A 20,940-nucleotide genomic window follows, 5' to 3' on the forward strand; every position below is an offset into this window, starting at 1 on the left:
TCCCTGAGTCGGGAAGATCCCCTGGAGAAGGAAATGATAACCCACTCCAGTATTCTTGCCTGGAGAATCCCATGGACGGAGAAACCTGGTAGGCTACATACAGTCCACGGGGTTGCAAAGAGTCGGACATGACTGAGTGACTTTTCTTTCTTTCTTTCTAGGTTGGTCATAACTTTCCTTCCAAGGAGTAAGCGTCTTTTAATTTCATGGCTGCAGTCACCATAGGGATATGCTTTTGTTGATCCTTATTTATAATAAGAACTTAAAGAACTCAACACTGCAGTTAATTCTGTCTTTTTAGTAAAGCAAATTTACTGTATTCTTTAGTATAATTTATAAATCAATATTAATACATTTCAAACAAGTATAAACATGAATTAATTGATTTTCAAACTTTCATTTTTTTTCATCAGTCTTTTTTTCTTTCAACTGAAATCTTACATGAGAACTGCACATACAACATAGAAAAAAGTGGAGCTGCTCTGTTGAAGAGAATAGAGAGGCTCAGAGATTTGCCCACTTGGTCTTTCTCTCAGCCCCAGTAACAGAATGCAGGTCATTGCACTAGCTCTTAAATTAGGAACAGAAACATTAAAAGTAAAAAATAAACTGAAGGATTAATTCTTTGGTAGAGGCAGGGAGAATGACCATAGACCAAAGAAATCAATGTAAGAATCTCTATGAAATAGATTATTTTCTCGGAAAAAGCTAATTGCCAATACTGACCACTGAAGTGATAGAAAATCTAAGTAGAGCAAAGAAAAAAATATAGAAAGTTGTTGAAGAGGTTCTTGTCCACCTCCACCAATAACAATAATACCAGGCTCAAATAATTTCATAAGAAAATTCTATTAAACCTTTAAGGAACTGATAATTCTAATACTATTTTAACTGTTCCAGGACATAGAAAAAGCAGAAAGCTTCCAGATTCTTTTTAAGAAGCCAGAGTAATATTTATACCAAAACCCCATAAGTAATCAAGTAAAAGGAAACCATAGACCACTCCTATTTACTGATGCCAAAGAATAACTCAGTCTAGTCGCTCAGTCATGTCCAACTTTTTGCGACCCCATGGACTGCAGCACGCCAGGCCTCCCTGTCCATCACCAACTCCCAGAGTTTACCCAGACTCATGTCCATTGAGTCGGTGATGCCATTCAACCATCTCATCCTCTGTCGTCCCCTTCTGCTCCTGCCCTCAATGTTTCTAAGCATCACAGTCTTTTCAGAAGAGTCAGCTCTTTGCATCAGGTGGCTAAATTATTGGAGTTTCAGCTTCAGCATCAGTCCTTCCAATGAACACTCAGGACTGATTTCCTTTAGAATGGACTGGTTGGATCTCCTTGTAGTCCAAGGGACTCTCAAGAGTCTTCTCCAACACCACAGTTCAAAAGCATCAATTCTTGGGCGCTCAGCTTTCTTTATGGTCCAACTCATATCCATACATGACTACTGGAAAATCCATAGCTTTGACTAGACAGACCTTTGTTGGAAAAGTAATGTCTCTGCTTTTTAATAAGCTGTCTAGATTGGTCATAACTTTTCTTCCAAGGAGCAAGTGTCTTTTAATTTCATGGCAGCATTCACCATCTGCAGTGATTTTGGAGCCCAAAAATATAAAGTCTGTCACTGTTTCCATTGCTTCCCCATCTATTTTCCATGAAGTGATGGGACCAGATCCCTTGATCTTAGTTTTCAGAATGTTGAGTTTTAAGCCAACTTTTTCACTCTCCTCTTTCACTTTCATCAAGAGGCTCTTGAGTTCTTCACTTCTGCCATAAAGGTGGTATCATCTGCATATCTGAAGTTACTGATATTTCTCCTGGCAGTCTTGATTCCAGCTTGTGCTTCATCCAGCCCAGCGTTTCTCATGATGTACTCTGCATATAAGTTAAAAAGCAGGGTGACAATATACAGCCTTGATGTACTTCTTTTGCAGTTTGGAACCAGTCTGTTGTTCCATGTGCAGTTCTAACTGTTACTTCTTGACTTGTGTATAGACCTCTCTGGAGGCAGGTCAGGTGGTCTGGTATTCCCATCTCTTGAAGAATTTTGCACAGTTAACGATAGTTTGGAATTTTTTGGGTTTTGTTTCAAGTGCTGGGATATCTAAAATACTGTGAATAGCTGCATTGTCCAGCTATTTCAACATTTGCTTTGAAATTTCTAAATGGAAAGATCATCTTTCTGCATAGTCTCCAGATTCTAGTGACTAAATGACTGCCTTCTTTCTCCTCAGTTACCTGTCTTCTATATTTGTATCTCTTTAGTTTAAAATGGAGTTTCCTCCCACCCAAATTAAAATATTGTTTTCTTCATGGTAAAAATGCTAAACATTCATTGTGAAAAAAAGAAAAGAAGAAAAGTTAAGAAATTTCAAACTCCTGGCATCTAAAGCTATGTCCTGCATCTTTTCAGGAATTACTATATTGATGTCTTCCTCTCTCTTCTCATACACTAGTTCACATAAATAAGATCATGGTTTTTTTTTTTCAGGCAGCAATATGTCATGCCTGTATTCCATGTTTTGTGTATCAATATATGTATAAAATGCATATATTTAAATGGATGCACTAAATTTAATTTTATGAAAATAATATCGTATGTCCTAAGCTCTAAACTTTATTTTACATGTTTCATTTTTTTTCCAATTTCAGATACTGCAAGGATTTCCTGAAGTACAGAATAGCATTTTAGGTGTTATATGGCCTTTTTTTCTCTTTTTAGTTTTTGTACTTATTTTTACAGCTGTGGCTGTGATACTTGTTTCCCATTTTTATGAATGATACAAGTATCTGTTTAATTTTTTTCAGGGAAGTGTTTAAAACCTATAATGTTGCCATGGACTACATTTCGGTTGCGCTCCTGATCTGGAACTTTGGTGTGGTGGGAATGATCGCCATTCATTGGAAAGGTCCACTGAGACTCCAGCAGGCATATCTCATTATGATCAGTGCCCTCATGGCCCTGGTATTTATCAAGTACCTCCCAGAATGGACCGCCTGGCTCATCTTGGCTGTGATTTCAGTATATGGTAAAACCCGAGACTGACATTTTGTTCATCACAGAAATACCTCCTGGTGTGTTTTCCTTCCTCTTCTAGTTATCTTGACTTAGGGAAAATAACAGTAATATCCCATAACTTTTCAGTAAATAATCAGTTAGCTATAATATCTTTTTCATATAAAGATTTCAAATCTTTTGAAGTTGAGTCCTTTAAAAATGTTTTATTATTGCCTCCAGTTTAACTCAGGGATGAGTTAACAGAAGGATCCATAGACTTCTGGTTGTAAGACTTAGATTCACATCCCATTGCTACCACTGACATAAATGACCTCAGGAGCCCTTTGCGATCAAATGAGTGAGCAAACAGCGGTGGGAATTTGTACCCTTTATGGACAGCAGTGGAGCTACGTGTGATAGAGCTCACTGGAGAGTTGTGCTTTTCATGTCTTAATCCAGGCATCCTTGATCAAAGAATGGGATCCAAGTTAGCTGAACTTTAGGCAGCCATCCTATTTTGGCCTATTTGTGTGTTTTTACAGACCCTTGAGACTTTGCCAGTAGTCTAGCCACCTGGTTCTGCCAGTGGTAACAACAGCAGTTACTTATCCAAGGTTTCTCTCTTTAGGCAAAGTAACTGAGACAATCTCTTGCTTCATAGATACCAAAAATAGAAATCAAAGTTATACATGTCTCTGTACATATTAAATCTGCAATGCAGACCTCAATTTGGAGTTCCAGACATTCTAAATATACAATGCTGAGCTCTTGAACAAGGTGTGCAGTGTAACTTTCACCTCCCTTATAGTCTTGTGATATAGGCTTCACAGGGCACCATTATGACATACTGCTGCTGCTAAGTCACTTCAGTCGTGTCCGACTCTGTGCGACCCCATAGACAGCAGCCCACCAGGCCCTCCCGTCCCTGGGATTCTCCAGGCAAAAACACTGGAGTGGGTTGCCATTTCCTTCTCCAATGCATGAAAGTGAAAAGTGAAAGTGAAGTCTCTCAGTCGTTTCCGACTCTTCGCGACCCCATGGACTGCAGCCTACCAGGTTCCTCCGTCCATGGGATTTTCCAGGCAAGAATACTGGAGTGGGGTGCCATTGCCTTCTCCTAGAGCAAGTTAAAACTTAATAAATGAAACATCAGGGGTGAACCATAATAAAGAATCTGATTCTGTTTTTGATATTAAAAAAAAAAAGCCATTTATGGAGACAGACTGCCTGATTCAAATCCGGACTCTTTTACTCCTGTAATTTATTGGGTATGTTACTACAGACACACCACACTCAACAGTGGAGTCTTAGTTGTTATGAAGATTAAATTGAACAATGCATACAGTAAATGTATACAGTATCTACCAGTAAATATTAGCCGTTCCTCAAAAATATATAATCTTGTGAAGTAAACAAGGTTGTTGTACTTGTTTCACTGCTAAAGGCCGGAAGTTTGTAGAGGTAAAGTATTTACCAAAGCTTACACCATTTGATCTAGAATCTGAGTCCTAAGTCCCATATTCTTTCTAATACAATACACTGTTACTCCCCATCAACCCTCTGTTTCTTATATACATATACAAATTATCTCTACAGACCTTTGAGTTCCTCTGAAATAAGAGACTTTGAAATAAGAGTCTAATATTTAGAGTAATGATTCATAATTCCACTTTCAGAAGATCTCAAGATGTCTCAGTTTGTCTAAAAGGTTGTTCTAAAGCTTTCAGATGTTCAAGCTGGTTTTAGAAAAGGCAGAAGAACCAGAGATCAAATTGCTAACATCTGCTGGATCATCGAAAAAGCAAGAGAGTTCCAGAAAAACATCTATTTCTGCTTTATTGACTATGCCAAAGCCTTTGACTGTGTGGATCACAATAAACTGTGGAAAATTCTGAAAGAGATGGGAATACCAGACCACCTGACCTGCCTCTTGAGAAATTTGTATGCAGGTCAGGAAGCAACAGTTAGAACAACAGACATGGAACAACAGACTGATTCCAAATAGGAAAAGGAGTACATCAAGGCTGTATATTGTCACCCTGCTTATTTAACTTATATGCAGAGTACATCATGAGAAATGCTGGGCTAGAAGAAGCACAAGCTGGAATCAAGATTGCCGGGAGAAATATCAATAACCTCAGATATGCAGATGACACCACCCTTATGGCAGAAAGTGAAGAGGAACTCAAGAGCCTCTTGATGAAAGTGAAAGAGGAGAGTGAAAAAGTTGGCTTAAAGCTCAACATTCAGAAAACGAAGATCATGGCATCCGGTCCCATCACTTCATGGCAAATAGATGGGGAAACAGTGGAAACAGTATCAGACTTTATTTTTTTGGCCCCAAAATCACTGCAGATGGTGATTGCAGCCATGAAATTAAAAGACGCTTACTCCTTGGAAAGAAAGTTATGACCAACCTAGACAGCATATTCAAAAGCAGAGACATTACTTTGCCAACAAAGGTCCATCTAGTCAAGGCTATGGTTTTTCTGGTAGTCACGTATGGATGTGAGAGTTGGACTGTGAATAAAGCTGAGTGCCGAAGAATTGATGCTTTTGAACTGTGGTGTTGGAGAAGACTCTTGAGAGTCCCTTGGACTGCAAGGAGATCCAACCAGTCCATTCTAAAGGAGATCAGTCCTGGGTGTTCTTTGGAAGGAATGATGCTAAAGCTGAAACTCCAGTACTTTGGCCACCTCATGCAAAGAGTTGACTCATTGGAAAAGACCCTGATGGTGGGAGGGATTGGGGGCAGGAGGAGAAGGGGATGACAGAGGATGAGATGACTGGATGGCGTCACCGACTCAATGGACATGAGTTTGAGTAAACTCCGGGAGTTGGTGATGGACAGGGAGGCCTGGTGTGCTGTGATTCATGGGGTCGCAGAGAGTTGGACACGACTGAGCGACTGAACTGAACTGAACTGAAAGCTTTCAAAACAAAATTAATTTAATTGCTCTAAAAATAAGGGTTTATCATTTAGCATTTCTATATGACGAAGTATGTTGAAAAACCAAGATGGTTACAGAATACTCAAGATTGAAACAGGTTGAAAATCTCATTATTTCAGAGCATGGCAAATTCCCCTTTTCTCATCCCAACAAATCAAAGTGGAAGCAGTGAGACTAGAGATTTCTGTACATTTGTGTGTTTTATTATGGCAGTGGTAGTAGTAGTGTACAAGAAGATACGACCACTTGAAATTGTGAGATTTATTACTTAAATGCATCTGAATGATAGTGATGTCAATGCAAGTGATCAAATCTTCCCTTTACAAATTTACCTATATCTGTTTTACATTTTAAATGCTTGAAGTTGTTTTCTGTATTTTTATATTCTGAATTTTCAAGACACAGTAAATGTAAGAAAAAAATTGCAGTTGTTGAACAAGAGAAGGTGGTACCATCAAGAAAAATTTATGCATTATTGCTTCCTCGTTTTGAGTTGCAGTTTTTGTAAGACACTTTTTAGCACCATATGTATTCTGAGACCTAAATACTTGTGAAGTGCTTTTGACAGGAGAACTGAAGAAATGCTAAACATTCTCACACAGAGGTTTATTAGTTACTTTGTTTAAATTTATTGCCCTCTTATTTCAAGTATTCCGAAGTAGTACATACACTATTTTCAAAAAAAGAGAGGATCCCACTCCTGTTACCAAAAAAAAAAGAGGAGATGCATCTTTTCTACTCTGTTCTTCATATTTTGAAAAAGTTCAGTCATATCCTCTCTATTAAATCCCTCCTAAGGTGTAAAACTTCAGTTTGTGGTTCATAGTTACGTTTAGTTTGGAAATGGCTTGTCCTTGTTTCTGCTTATTGGAAATTGACAACTGCTTTAGAATAATTCTGTCTTGTGATTATTTCTGCCTGTTTTCTTTCAAACTGGGAAGACTTACTCCTAGAACCCAAAATACATTGTAAACTAACCAAATAGCAAGCAAACCAAAAGCAAAGATCTCTGTGTGGTGCTGTCTATTTTGTTTAGATTGTCTCCGCCTCTCTCCCCCGTCAGCTTACCTGCTGCTTATTTCATATTCATTCAGTATCTTTCTTGTAGAAAAAAAAATTAAACCTTTACAATTGGTTAATTCTTCCCTAACACATTCATTTACAAGTTTCTGCGAATACATTTTTCAGATGTCATTTCTATTTATCTTTTCCTAGATTTAGTGGCTGTTTTGTGTCCAAAAGGCCCACTTCGTATGCTGGTTGAAACAGCTCAGGAGAGAAATGAAACTCTCTTCCCAGCTCTTATTTACTCTTGTAAGTATTTCAGAATGATGTTAAATTAGTAAACAGCTTAGAATTTATAAAGATTCAAATGCACGTAATTATGATCATTATCATGGTACTTTTTTTTAACCTTAAATGCATAGCATTGGTGGGACTCCTGCAGATCTCTGTTTCTTTGCAAATTATTATCTTCTATCTGACATTGATTGAAGAGAGTTTTCAGTGTGTGTGGAGATAGAAGAAATATTTAGAGACTGGGGAGCCAGTATTATTTAAAATCGTATTAGTTAACAAGTATTGAATATTTGTTACATACATATATTGTAGGCGGCTCTCACACTACTATGTTGAAAAAATACATTGTTTCTTCAGTATGCGTTGGCCTTTGTTTTTGGTTTGTTGTAGAGTCATACTCTTCCAAATCATTCATTATGTATTTGTTGGTCATTGACCTGATCTGCTTCCACAGAGCACTGTGGAGGATATAAAGATGGTTAAGATGCTTTGCTTTCCCTCAGAGTGCATAGGATCTTATTTCCCTGACCTGACCGGGGATAGAAACCAAAACCTTGGCAGTGAAAGCGTGGATTCCTAACCACTGGACTGCCAGGGTATTCCCTTGCTTACAGTTTAGAAGTGAGATGAAACAAATGGATAAACAATATTCAAGGCAGACTGTTACCAGATTCAGAAGGAATAGGAAGTGCAGAAAGAGCTCAAAACAGGGAAAATCTGAATGGAGAATCATGGAAGGCTTCATTGAAGAGAGAGCATTTGGATTGACCCTTTTAACAGTGGATTGGATTTTGGCAAGCACAGATGGAAGAGTCAATTTCAAAAGTGGGCTTGTTGCAAAGAATGAGTTGGACCCAGGAATCGAACCCAGGTCTCCTGCATTGCAGGTGGATTATTTACCAGCTGAGCCACAAGGGAAGCCCAAGAATACCAGAGTGGGTAGCCTGTCCCTTCTCTAGCAGATCTTTCCAACCCAGGAATCAAACCAGGGTCTTCTGCATTGCAGGCGGATTCTTTACCAACTGAGCTATGAGGGAAGCCCCACACACTGGAAGTGTAAATGTGGGGCATCAAGTTTCAAGTGTTCAAGTTGACTAGAACATGGAGTACAAAATGGGGAGAGTACTAGGAGATGGGTTTGGAAAGGGACTTTGGGCAAGATTCAGGATAGCTTTGAGGGACTGGTTTAGATCTTTGTATCCTCTTCATGATAGCTTGAAAATCATAGAAGATTCTTGAAGAGTAATGTGATCGGAGCTGTGCCTTTGTAAGCTTGCAGCTTTGGGCAAGATGAATGGGAGGGAGTGAGAACTGAGATACTGGGAAGCATATCTAAGTGAATATTGCCATGATCTAGGTAAAAAATGATGGAAGTCTGATTATGGAATGATGATGACAATCAGGGGAAAGGCCTCAGTGAGAGCTTTTGGGGGTCATTTCAGTTGTTCTTAGTGAGGACGAGTAAGAGAAGTTTAAAGCCTTCTTTTAGAAGGATGATGAAAAAGAGAAGTTTTTCTTATTTAAGAAATCTGTGTAGTGTTGCCTGTGGCCCATATCTAATTTTCTTGGCAGGATCTGTGAGCCATGTGGGGAGAAATTTCCGTCCTGAGTTTATAAATGAAGTACCAGTGCAGAGGGAAAGGTTAGTAATAGAGATGCAGAATTGAAGAACACCAATATAGAGGTAGTAGTTGCAGCTGTGGGATTAGATGGGTGATTCAAATAAAAGGAAAAGAGGAAAGGACACCAGAAATAGATCTTTCTCAACTGCTCTGTTTAGAGAGTGAGAAATGAAGAGGGAATAGTAAAGGAAAGAAGAAAATATCAGAAAATTGGGAAAATCAGCATTTTTCAGGCTTCCTAGATGGTACTAGCTGTAAAGAACCCACCTGCCAATGCAAGAGATGTAAGAGACACGGGTTTCTTCCTTGGATTGGGAAGATCCGCTGGTGGAGGGCATGGCAACCCACTCTGGTATTCTTGCCTAGGAGAATCCCATGGACAGAGGAGCCTGATGAACTACAGTCCATGGGAGCGCAGAGTCGGACACGACTGAAGTGATTTAGCACGCATACATGAAATGTCTGCATGGTTTTCTCTTATATACAGTAAAGGGTATTTTTATTAATGGACATTTAGATCATTCCCATCGTAGACAGTACTTGCAGAGAACACATAGAATTTGTGAATACTGTTGTATACATGCATTTGTAGAAATGTAATTGCTAGGTCAAGGGATGTGTGCCTTTAAATTTTCTGTTTTCAGCTATACTGGGTCTTTGTTGCTTTGCGTGGGCTTTCTGTAGTTGTGGCGAATGAGGGCTTACTCTCTAGTTGTGGTAGCTTCTCTGGTTGCGGAGCATGGGCTCTGGGCTTCAGCAGCTGCAGCACACAGGCTCTGGAGCATGGGCTTAGTAGTGGTGGCACATGGGTCTAGTTGCCTCGTGACGTGTGGGATCTTCTTGGACCAGGGATCAAAGCTGTGTCTCCTGCATTGGAAGGTGGGCTCTTAACCACTGGATCACCAGGGGAAACCCAGAGGAAGGAAAAGGAAGATAGAAAAGCAGAAGGTAGTGAGATATAGAGAGAGATCAAGTTGGGAACACATGTTAGTTAACCTCAAATCATTCATGTGACCTTGATGTTAGGTCATTTGTGGGACGTGGAGAAGGTGGGAATTGTGCTTGTAGTAGGAGAAGTCTGGTAAAGTTTTAGAACACCTAGTGTCTGAAATGCAAGGATCTTTCTCTTACCTTTTTTCCAGTATAAATGTATTACCACATTCTTACTGTGTTTTCCAGCCAAAAAGAACAGACGAGGCTTTGAGCATCAACATTTTCCTCTTAATGAGCAGTTGGGTGTAAGCTTCTTCTGTGTTATTCCTGGAAATTAAAATTTACTATATATATATTTGATATTTGTGCGTGTAGAACGTCACACCAAATGTTAATAGTGAATGCTAGGAATTTAGACTAAGGAATATACTTGTAAAAGTATAGAAGTATGTTCACTGAAGCAATGCTTTTATTAAGAGATAAATGGAAATAACTCATGTCTATCAAAAGGGAACACTTTCAAATAATTATGGTCCATTACTAAAATGGATAGTTGTGCAGCCATTTGTACTCCAAAAGAAAGAAATAACTCGATGTATTTCTGATTTTTTTTAAATGTCAAAGATTATATATTAATATATACCAAAAGCAAGATTCAAAACAATATATGCAATGTCCTATGGAAGGAGTTGGGGAAAGGACCAAATATGTATGGATGTGTGTGTGTAAACTCCCAATGATACATTTCAGAACTGATGATACTAGTGTTTACCTCTAGAAAGTGGGATTTAGCGATTTGAGACAGCTTTTACTTTCTTCCTTATATCTTTCACTTCTTGTAGAGTCTTAATGCGATACCTATTATTTTTTAAAAAGTTAATTGTGAATGTCAAAGTGAAGGGATTATGAGTTTTAAATGTTTTCTTAGCTTTAGAAATTTGCATTGTTCTGCTGTTGTATCTACTGTTAGTACGGCAGTAATGCTGTGTAACAAACCACCTCAAAATTTAGTCCCTCACAGATAATGCTCACTCACCATCACCTGCAGATTAAAAGTTAGTGCCTTACAAATAATACTCGTTCACCACCATCACCTGCAGATCAGTTGGCTCGGCTGATCTGACTTGACCGTGGGTAGCTCTGCCCCACGTATTCCCTGTTCCTCCTTGGACCAGCACTTTAGCTGAAGGTGATGTTCTTGTGTTTGGAGAAACAGGAGGGCAGCAGGCCTGTTAAGGCCTAGGCTCGATATTAGCACACTGTCCCCTCTGCCCATGTACCATCGGTTGAAGCAAGTCACGTAGCTGAGCCCCTGGTCAGGAGGAAGAAGACTGCATTCCAGTCTCAGTGAGGCTGAGCAAGGGTGGGTGCAAGAGGGGTGAAGAGGTTGTTCAGTTAGCCATGACATTAAGCTTGTACGTTAATTTTATACTCAGAAAAAGGATTTACTCTCGTTTTTAAGAAATCATTCATATATAATATTTTTAAAAACTTGAATCTGTATAACAATTGATGCTGAGATATTTTTTCAGTAATTCCACATATATGGGAAAGCATAAGCATAAACCTTTAACTCCTGTGTAAATTAAATAGGTTTAAGAAAGTGTTCTCATGAAATACTGAATCTTTAGTAAGCATTTCATAAATCATTGAGCTTGAGAGGTGTTTTTTTAAAGTAGAATATACAAAAACAGCAATATTAATCAGTACTTTCCCCTTGAAATGGATATATACATGAATATAGAAAGTTTTAAGTTGGTTCTCCCAGTTATTTGTTTTTTTAAAAAAATACAATCCTTTGATGCATTTATATACTCTTCCCCAGTTAAGGGTATTCAGTATGCTAAAGGATCTTACCCTCAGGAAACCTGAGCGTTTTTGCTTTCTGTGTCCTTCATTTGGACAGGAAAAGAGGCACATCTCTTTGGTAGCTTTTCGAAATACAAAGGTAACAATTCCTTGAGGTTGACCATTATGTAAAATTTTTCTGTTTTCATATCACTTTGGGAAGTTTTTAGATTATGTTGAATTTTAATTTGCTAATTTTTCAGTTGATCTAAGATGTTTGGTGTTAAGCCAAAAAAATTGGAAAGTGGGTTTTTAAGGTATTACTTTAGTAATATTAATTCATTCAACAAGTATATATTCTGTTCATGATCATTTACATCAAGGGTTAACAAACCACTGCCCATAACCAAATCTGGCCTGTGGCCTGTTTTTGTACAGCCCTGTAAGCTAAGAATGGTTTTTACATTTTTAAAGAGCTAATGAAAAAGAAAAGAACAAAGAAGAATATGTGACAGAGGCCAGATGTGACTTACAAGCACAAAATGTTTACCATCTGGCCCTTCCCAGAAAAAGATTGCTGACCCTGATTTCTGTAGTTATACCGAGTATTGGAAGAATTTGCAGCTTTATCTTTCTATACTTGTATAAAGAAAGAAAATCAAATAAATACTTTCTGCCTTTGCTTCCAAGAACGCTACTGAAATTTGTAAACCCTGGTGATCGTCATATTTCCTCTTCTTTGGGTTTAGGTTTAGTTACAGTGAATTGCCTGCCTAGCTGATATTGACTGATCCAAGTTATCCTGTAATGAAACTTGTCTGACCTCAGAATTACAAAGCTATAATGAATGAGTAAGTGCAGCTATTACAGGATTTTCATCCTCTTTGGTTATGTATTTCTTTCATAAGTTATTCAAGAAACCTTAGAGTATTAGGCAAATAGATAGAATTATAGAATCAGTGACCAAATGCCAGAGAAACATGGATGCCAAGTAGACGGATTGAATTGAGTTTGCTGTACAGTTTTGGTTTCTGCAGTCGCCCAGAGTGGCACATGTCTATATGTATTTTTGTATTACTGTTGGTGTATCTTCAGGATAAATTCCCAAAAGTATTATTGCTGGATCAGAGGGTTAATGTACATGTAGTTTTGTTAGTGGTTACCAAATTCCCCTCCATGTCTCATCGTACCTGCAGTATGTAAGAGAAGCAGCATTTTAGAGTATTCACATTGCCTCTTAATTAAAGTGTGATGAGGGGGTGTGTGTGTTTATCTAGATCTATATAGGTATATTAATATATATGTGATTTTGAGGAAGGGACATAGAGAATAGAAGGCAATTGACTATCTCTTTATGTTTATTGCTTTTAACCTTTTTTCCTTATTCCCTGTGTATAACACAGTTTAGCATTATTGAAAATCTCCGAAGTGAGACAGAATATGAAGGGAACTTACTTGCATCTTTTGAATTATAATAATTCACTTGATGCTTTGTGAGCCTCTGTTTTTCCTCGGATTTAGTTCCAATAAGTAATTTTCCTCAGTGATTTCACACTATTTTAGGATATTTAACTAGTCCAGTTGTTTCAGTGGAAAATGTTCAAGTTGAGGCTGTGATTTTAGAAAGGTCCAAAAAGCTCTATCTTCAAACATGTAAAAATGATAACTCCTTGTCTGACAAGATCAGAGTAACTTAAATATAATTTGATTTGAGATGTGATGTTTATGCTAAGAAGATAAAATATTCCAGATAGACATGACTTTCTGGAGAAGAATAGAATAATGACCTAGGCAGGGAGATTGAAAGGCCCACTGTGGGCGCTACAGAAGATGTTAAGGCAAACACAGGTTAGGAGGAGTGGTAGTTAGAAGGAGTTGAGGAATAACAGCCCGATATCGATAGTGAAAAAGAATTTTCCTTCTGGTTACTTTTCAGGGAGTATAAGTGATAATGAAAAGTTGTATTACAGCAGCTGCAGTTTGAAGGCCACAGTAAACATCCAGTTTCAGAATTTTTTCTTTGATCTACTAAAATCAAAGAGAACCTTTTGTGATTTTTAATATGAATTTACTTCTGGTTGTTTCTCTGATTTGTGTGGAGGAATAACAGCCTGCTCTCTGTTTGTGAGCCTTCCTTCTGTGTTCCCAGTATGTTTACCTGGACTTTTGTCTTTCTCAACAGCAACAATGGTATGGTTGGTGAATATGGCAGAAGGAGACCCAGAAGCCCAAAGGAAGGTATCCAAAAACTCCAATTACAATGCACAAAGTAGGTGGCTTTTATTATTATTTCCTGATTTGGGGGATCATTGTCATGAGTTATGAAGCAATGATTTTAAGTACTTTCACTGGTCATGAACTGTTTTGAGAATCTCCTGGAAACTGTAGTAACACCCAGCAAACACAGATAAATACTTGAATTCACATGCTCCGAACCCGACAATCGGCCTAGGTTAAGAATTTCTACCATTAATACCAGTATGAAAATGTTCAAGTTGAGGCTATGATTTTAGAAAGGTCTTGAGCACTATCTTCAAACATGTAAAAATGAGAGCTCCTTGTCTGACAAGGTCAGGGTAACTTAAATATAATTTGATTTGAGATGTGATGTTTATGCTAAGAAGATAAAGTATCCAGATAGACTTGACTTCGTGGAGGAGGATAAGAATAATGACCTAGGATAGGAGATTGAAAGCCCCACTTGTGGACACTACAGAAGATGTTAAGGCAAACACAGATTAGAAGGAGTGGTAGTTAGAAAGAGTTGAGGAATAACAACCTAATATCAATAGTCAAAAAGAAAGGAAACTTTTTTTTTTTTTTTTTTTTAAGAAAAACAGGACTAACTTTATGAGGAAGCAGACAAACAAAGGCAAAATAAAAGTAGAGAAAGGGCTTTAATTGAGATGCTGTTTGTCAGGAAAGGGTGAATTCAGGTTTTGTAGAGATAAGAAAACTGCTGGTTTAGCATTTGAGTAACTGTGAGGAGGACACTTTCAACTGGCAATTAGTATTTGGGACCCAAAGATATTTGGCCCATTCTGCAGTGACCGAGGTAGTAAATCAGGCTGGGACTAGACCAGCTATAGACCTGGTAGAGAAGTGGGAAATGGAGGAAACAGTTGCTCCAGGTCTGGGTTTTGTGTTAACCTTGTTAAGCTAAAGACACTGGAAAGATTAGTTATCTGTGAGTATATATGAGTTTGAGTGTGTTTTTATACATCAAGATTTTATTCTTTTGACAAATGTAGATTGAGTACCTGACCATGTGCCCGGTATTTTTTGGCACTGGGGATAGGGCACTGAACCAGAGGTCCTGTTCCTGTGGAGCTCGTAGCCTGTTTGGGAAGACACACATGTTCAACAGACGGTTCATTCAGTTTGTAATAAGCTCTACAAAGAAGTATAAGTTGCTATGAAAGTCTATAGTGGAAGACTTTCATTTATTCTAGAAAGTCAGGAAGGCTTCCCTGAGGAAGTGATAATAGGAGATGGCCAGCTGAAGAAAGGAAGAGCTTTCCAGAAGGGGAAGCACCATGGGCAGGGACCTTGAAAGGAGGAGGAGCTGGACAGACTCGCTCAGTGGGGTGCACTTTATTCTGTGGACTCCTCTCTGCACACCATGCAGCATGTTTAGTGACCCCTCACTCACCCACTAAATGCCAGGAGTGGCCTGGAGATTGCAATAACCAAAAACTCCCCCCATCCTAGTTATTTCCAACCACCCCATGTAAGGGAAGTGCTACCCCCAGTTGAAAACTAGTGTGTTACAGGAACTAGAAGTTAGATTGGAACAAAGGGGTATAGGTCTGTAAGAGGAAAAAATAATATAACTCAGGGGTTGCCTGACCTTAAAAAAAAAAAATTAAGATCCAGCACTATGAACATGCTGTTTATAATTAATTATGGAGGTGAATGCCAAAATAAACAGCCAAAGGGGTTGGAAGTAGGATGGGGATCAGGAGTGAGGAAGGATAGGGCAGGGACTGCTGTTTTAATTTCTTAATCTTATAGTTTTATGATTTTATAAACAACCTCAGAGAAGATTCAGGTTTTATGGAGGCCTGGTTAAGGAAAAAATACAAATTAAAAATACAAAATTGCTAGAACCTCTCTCAAAAAGAAGTCCAAAAAAAAGTCCACGCAAGTAAGAAGTGTACAAGCTTCATTTATTCGTGGTAGATGAATAAATTTGAGCATCCATTACTTGTATAAAAAATAAAATAAGTGAGAAAAAAATATTATCAACTTTACTTATGTATTTTAATTATTTTTGATGTATGGAAGGTTCTGGAGACAATAATGTTATACTCACCGTTTTCAGTCAGACCTAGTCATGATAATAAAATGACTAGCCCATAAAAAAATTCCCTTACTCCTTCCCAGCCTTCACCCTGTAGTCGTGGTCTGCTTTTATAACTTAGTCACTGAAGCCAGTGGCAGATGCCATCAGTTAGCAAGTGCCATCAGCTGCAAAGATCAGAGGAAATGATCTCTCACGTGACCAGAAGTCTTGGCTCATTTTCTGACTCAGTAATCATCAGGGGTCCGAGTTCTTCCCCACCTTCCTGCTCTGCCGTCCTTCCATGTGGGCTTGGTCCTCAGCGTGCTGCTCCTCATGGTCACAAGATGGCAGCTGCACTGCCAGGCATCATATCCGGAAAGACAACATCCAGGGGAACGGGGGGCTGCTGTGGCTTCCTTGAGTCTCCTAAAGAGTGAACAAGTATCCCCCACTTTCCAGCAGATTTTGTCTCACCACACATTGGCTGATATGAGCCCCACAGCCTTAGAGCGTTCATTGGTAAGAGGAAGGGTGGGGTGACCACGCTTAGCTCGGACTGAACAGAATTAACCACCAGAGTCATGGGTGAGAGGTGGAAACCCAAATAAATCACAACTCTGCCCTCAGGAAATAAGGGGAGAAATGGCTGTTGTGGAAGCAACCAGCGGGCACTGAAATAACCCTTGATTTGTTGTTTAAGGGCCAGCCAACTCACCAGTTACAACGACAGGTAAATTACTGTTCCCATGTAATTTTCTTAAAGGTATAAAGAGAATTTTCCAAGTATTACAGCTGCGATACCCACTTTTTCTTGAAGGCACAGAAAGTGAGTCACAAGACCCAGTGACAGAGAGTGACGATGGTGGCTTCAGCGAAGAGTGGGAAGCCCAGAGGGACAGTCGCCTGGGGCCTCATCACTCTACAGCTGAGTCGCGATCTGCCGTTCAGGACCTTTCCAGCAGCATCCTGGCCAGTGAGGACCCAGAGGAAAGTATGTGCCTTTCTCTACACTGGCAAGTCATGCGAGTCCTGGGTTTTTAAGGTGCTACAGTTTCATACTCTTCCCAAAATAACATGAGTCAGAGTGTTCCAGTCTAATTCTAAACAGCAGTGCAGTTTTTACTGAGAAGTAACAATAGTTGCTGCTTTTCTCATAGTTAAATTTATTAATGGACCAAATTCTACCCCTCAGATTTTTTAAAATTATCCCTTAATAATTTGATAATATCCTTGACCTTTGGCATTGATTTTGTAAGGTAAAAAAGTTTTTTAAATATTATTCCAATGAAACTTAAGGTGTACAAAAATGTCATTAATATATTTCGTTCTTTGCTGCACAGAGACCTATGAATTTAAATGTTTTGCCCTTTTACATTGTTCCTACCCTTTTTTGGCAAGCACTGCATTTTATTAATTTTGAAGAAAATCAAAGGGATTTAGGTTCTGTGCAGTAAAAGTTTGTTCAGTGTCTGAGGTGTGTAATTGCTCAGATTCAGATCAGCACTCAGGGCTTCTTAGGATATTAGCCAGTAGAGCCCACTGGTTAGGGCTCAGTCACCTCCTGACTTGGTATTAGAGAGGTGATTTACTGAATAAGAAGAGATTAGCACATTTCCCAACCAAGTTACCTCAGTGTTTTTGTTTTCACAGAAGTGAAACTCTTGATTAAAACATACAAAAGTATTCAGTAGTTTGAAAGAAACAGACACTAGATCCCTTCTCTAGTCACTATTAATTGTGACCTTGACATTGTCCTTTAGTTTGAGCAGAGCAGTTCTTACAGCTCACCCTTAGTCTTTTACCTGGGTTAGAACCTGGGCAGATCCGTGACTGTGGTGCTGGGTAAGTTTTCCAGATGTTAGAGTCAGCTGCAGCCTGCACCTTTCACACTCCTGGGAAACCAGATGCAATCACCTCCTCTTTTAGCCAGGCTTGAACTTAACCTTTGCTGGTATTGTCTCTGCCTGCTGAGTTACCACTGTAATTAGGTTGCCTCTTCTGTTCTGTCTCTTCTTTTCTCAATGATGTGTAGAAACAAAAGAAGTCAGCAGTATAGCGGTTGAGCATGACAGCAGTGGGATTCTCTCATGACTGCTTTTCCTACCTAAAGAGTCTCTCTCTTGATCATCTGCATCCTTCATCAGTAACTTTTTCTTTTTAAAGGAAAACCACAAAACTGTCCCTTCCAACTTCAGATCAATGTTTCATTTATCTGGGACCAGTATAAACTAATAATTGACATTCTTTTCTCTTCTAAGCATCCAGCACACACATAACCATCTCTTCATTAGTGGTTTATTCTGCACAAGTAAACCAGACTTGTGGTTACTTACAGAAAATTCTCAGTTTACAATAGAATTTGATATGTATGTAAAGACATGTGTGTCTTCCAAAACAGCCCTATCAAAATCAAAATTTAATCAGAAAACTGAACACTGAGAGTTTTTAATTAGAAATGTACAACATGTTTATTCAGTGGTCTGCATTGGAACTGCAGAGTCCTAACCACTGGACCACCTGGGAATTCTCCTGAGTCTATTTTAATTTTGCTAATAAAATATACCTACATTTCTCTGTCCATTGAAATGAATTCTGTGAAGCATAACTATAGCATTTGCCATAATATTATTTAAACAAACATAAGCCAGTATATGAAAAGTGAGGCGATAATTTTAAGCTTGATCGGTACATTGTTTTTGTTTATTTTTTGGTAAACCTCTGTTGAGACATAACTCACATACTATACTATTCACCCATTTAAAGTGATGAAAGTGAAAGTTACTCAGCCATGTCTAACTCTTTATGACCCCATGGACTATATAGTCCATGGAATTCTCCAGGCCAGAATACTGGAGTGGGTAACCTTTCCCTTCTCCAGGAGATCTTCCCAACCCAGGAATCAAACCCAGGTTTCCCGCACTGCAGGCAGATTCTTTACCAGCTGAGCCACAAGGGAAGCCCTACATTTAAAGTGATGGCCTTAATATATTCACAGAATACCACAGTTGACTTTAGAACATTGTCAATACCCCATAAAGAAACCTTACACTCTTTACTATTACCTCATCAATCCCTCTCATCCTGCCTTCCCCTTTAAAAGTGTGCAGTGCAGTGGTTTTTATTATAGTTGTATAGCCATTACCACAAGCTAATGTTGGAACACGTTCATCACCTCAGAAAGAAATCCTGTACTCATTACTCCCATCCCCCCAAAAAACCAAGTAATGTACCATCACAATAGATTTGCCTTTTCCAGCCATTCAGCTAAATGGAATCATCCAGTATATGGTTCTCTGTACTGATTTCTTTCACTTAGCATAATATTTTCAAGGTTTATGTTATAGTATGTGCTGGTACTTGGTTTCTTTCTATTTTTTTGATTCACTTTTGGCTGTGCTGGGTCTTTGTTGCTGCTTGAGCTTCTCTCTAGATGTGGTGCGAGGGCTTCTCATTTCAGTGGCGTCGCTCGTTGCGGAGCACAGGCTGCAGCACATGGGCTCAGTAGTTGCGGCTCCCAAGCTCTAGAGCACAGGCTCAGTGGTTGTGGCGCACGGGCTTAGTTGCTCCACAACTTGTGGGATCTTCCCAGATCAGGGATCAAACCCATGTCTCCTGCACTGGCAGGTGGATTCTTCACCCCTCAGCCACCAGGGAAACCCCCTCATTTCTTTTTGTAGCCAAATAATATTCCATTTTAAGGATATGTCACATTTATCATCCACTCATCAGTTAATGGACATCTAGATTTTTTTCCATTTCGAGCTGTTAGGCATATTGTTGCTGTGAATGTTCATGTACCTGTCTGTGTGGACATATGTTTTTATTTCTCTTAGGTTTATGCCTACAAATAGAATTCTGGGTCATATGATAACTCTATATTTAACCTTTTGAGGAACTACCAGATGGTTTTCCTAAGTGTCTGCACCATTTTTCATTCCCACTAGCACTGTTTGTATGTTCCAGGTCTTACACATCCTCACTGATATTTTTTATTATCTGTCTTTTGATTATAATCATTCTAGTGAATGTAAAGTGGTGTCTCATCAGGGTTTTGATTTGCCTTTTTCTGATGACTAATAATGTTGAGTATCTTTTTGTGTGCTAGAATTTGTATGTGTTTATTTCTGGCTGTGCTGGGTCTGTGTCGCTGCCCTTGGGCTTTCTCCAGGTGCAGCGAGCAGGAGTACCGCACAGCACTGCTGTGCAGTGCACACACTCCTCATTGCAGTGGCTTCTTCTCTGGTTGCGGAGCATGGGCCCAGTTGCCCTGTGGCATGTGGAATCCTGCAGGAGCAGGGATCGAACCCATGTCCTCTGTATTTGCAGGCGTATTCTTAACCACCAGGGAAGTCCATCATCTGCATTATTTTTTAAAATTTATAGCTTTTTTTTTTTCCTTCCCTGAAGAACTTAGTTTCTTTCAGTTAGTTTCTTATAGCAGTATTTGGAATCAAGTCTTTTTAAGGCTGTCATTTGTTTAGCCACTGTGTGTGCCAAGAACTTTTCTGTATTATTTTTAACTCTGATACCAACCTTGTGAAATAGCTCTGTAATCCCCATCTTGTAGCTGAAGAATTTGAGGGTTAAAGGATGAGTTGGACTCTGTTGCACACTTGAAACTGGTGGAAGTATTCATCATTCTGGGAAGGTTAGCAAGTTAAAGGATAACTGACTCTCTAATTCAGAGCATTGAATTTCACGGGTCATATGGTTTATTTTTTGCACTAAGGAAGACTTCACTCTGGCTTCCACAACTTAAAAAGAAATGCTGGCTACTCGGTAAGATTTTATTAACCAGCACCCGGCTCCTTTCTCACACACATCTGGAGCAGACCCTGCTTCTCAGGGTTTTCAACCCCTGTCTTCCAGAAGTATCTCAGGCAACAAAGCTTTAAGACCAGGATCAAACTTCAGTTGGCAATAGTTACTTAACAACCAGAAAGGTAAAACCAAGTTGTAAAGCTTAATGGGTTACTGTTGAGCCTCAAGTCAAAGAGTATTTTTTGAGTCCATAGTTTTGAAAAGAACCTGAAAAGTTAAAAATAATGTTTGACAATGG

The 20,940-nt window shown here is 39.0% G+C and overlaps 1 protein-coding gene across 6 annotated transcripts in view; it reads left to right on the top strand.

The window, feature by feature from the left end:
* Window positions 1-20,940, top strand: part of PSEN1 (presenilin 1) — a 70,600-nt gene that overhangs the window by 39,560 nt on the left and 10,100 nt on the right. For 4 of the 6 annotated variants that reach the window (XM_055538571.1, XM_055538574.1, XM_055538573.1 and 1 more), the window contains exons 7-11: window positions 2,814-3,034; window positions 7,170-7,268; window positions 13,779-13,865; window positions 16,582-16,611; window positions 16,699-16,872. In XM_055538571.1, the coding sequence (XP_055394546.1) occupies window positions 2,814-3,034; window positions 7,170-7,268; window positions 13,779-13,865; window positions 16,582-16,611; window positions 16,699-16,872 (611 nt within the window). The remainder of the gene's footprint in view (window positions 1-2,813; window positions 3,035-7,169; window positions 7,269-13,778; window positions 13,866-16,581; window positions 16,612-16,698; window positions 16,873-20,940) is intronic. The other 2 variants (XM_055538575.1, XM_055538576.1) reach the window with 1 other exon arrangement.

Source organism: Bubalus kerabau, chromosome 10 (assembly GCF_029407905.1).
Source record: "Bubalus kerabau isolate K-KA32 ecotype Philippines breed swamp buffalo chromosome 10, PCC_UOA_SB_1v2, whole genome shotgun sequence".
NCBI lineage: Eukaryota > Metazoa > Chordata > Mammalia > Artiodactyla > Bovidae > Bubalus > Bubalus kerabau.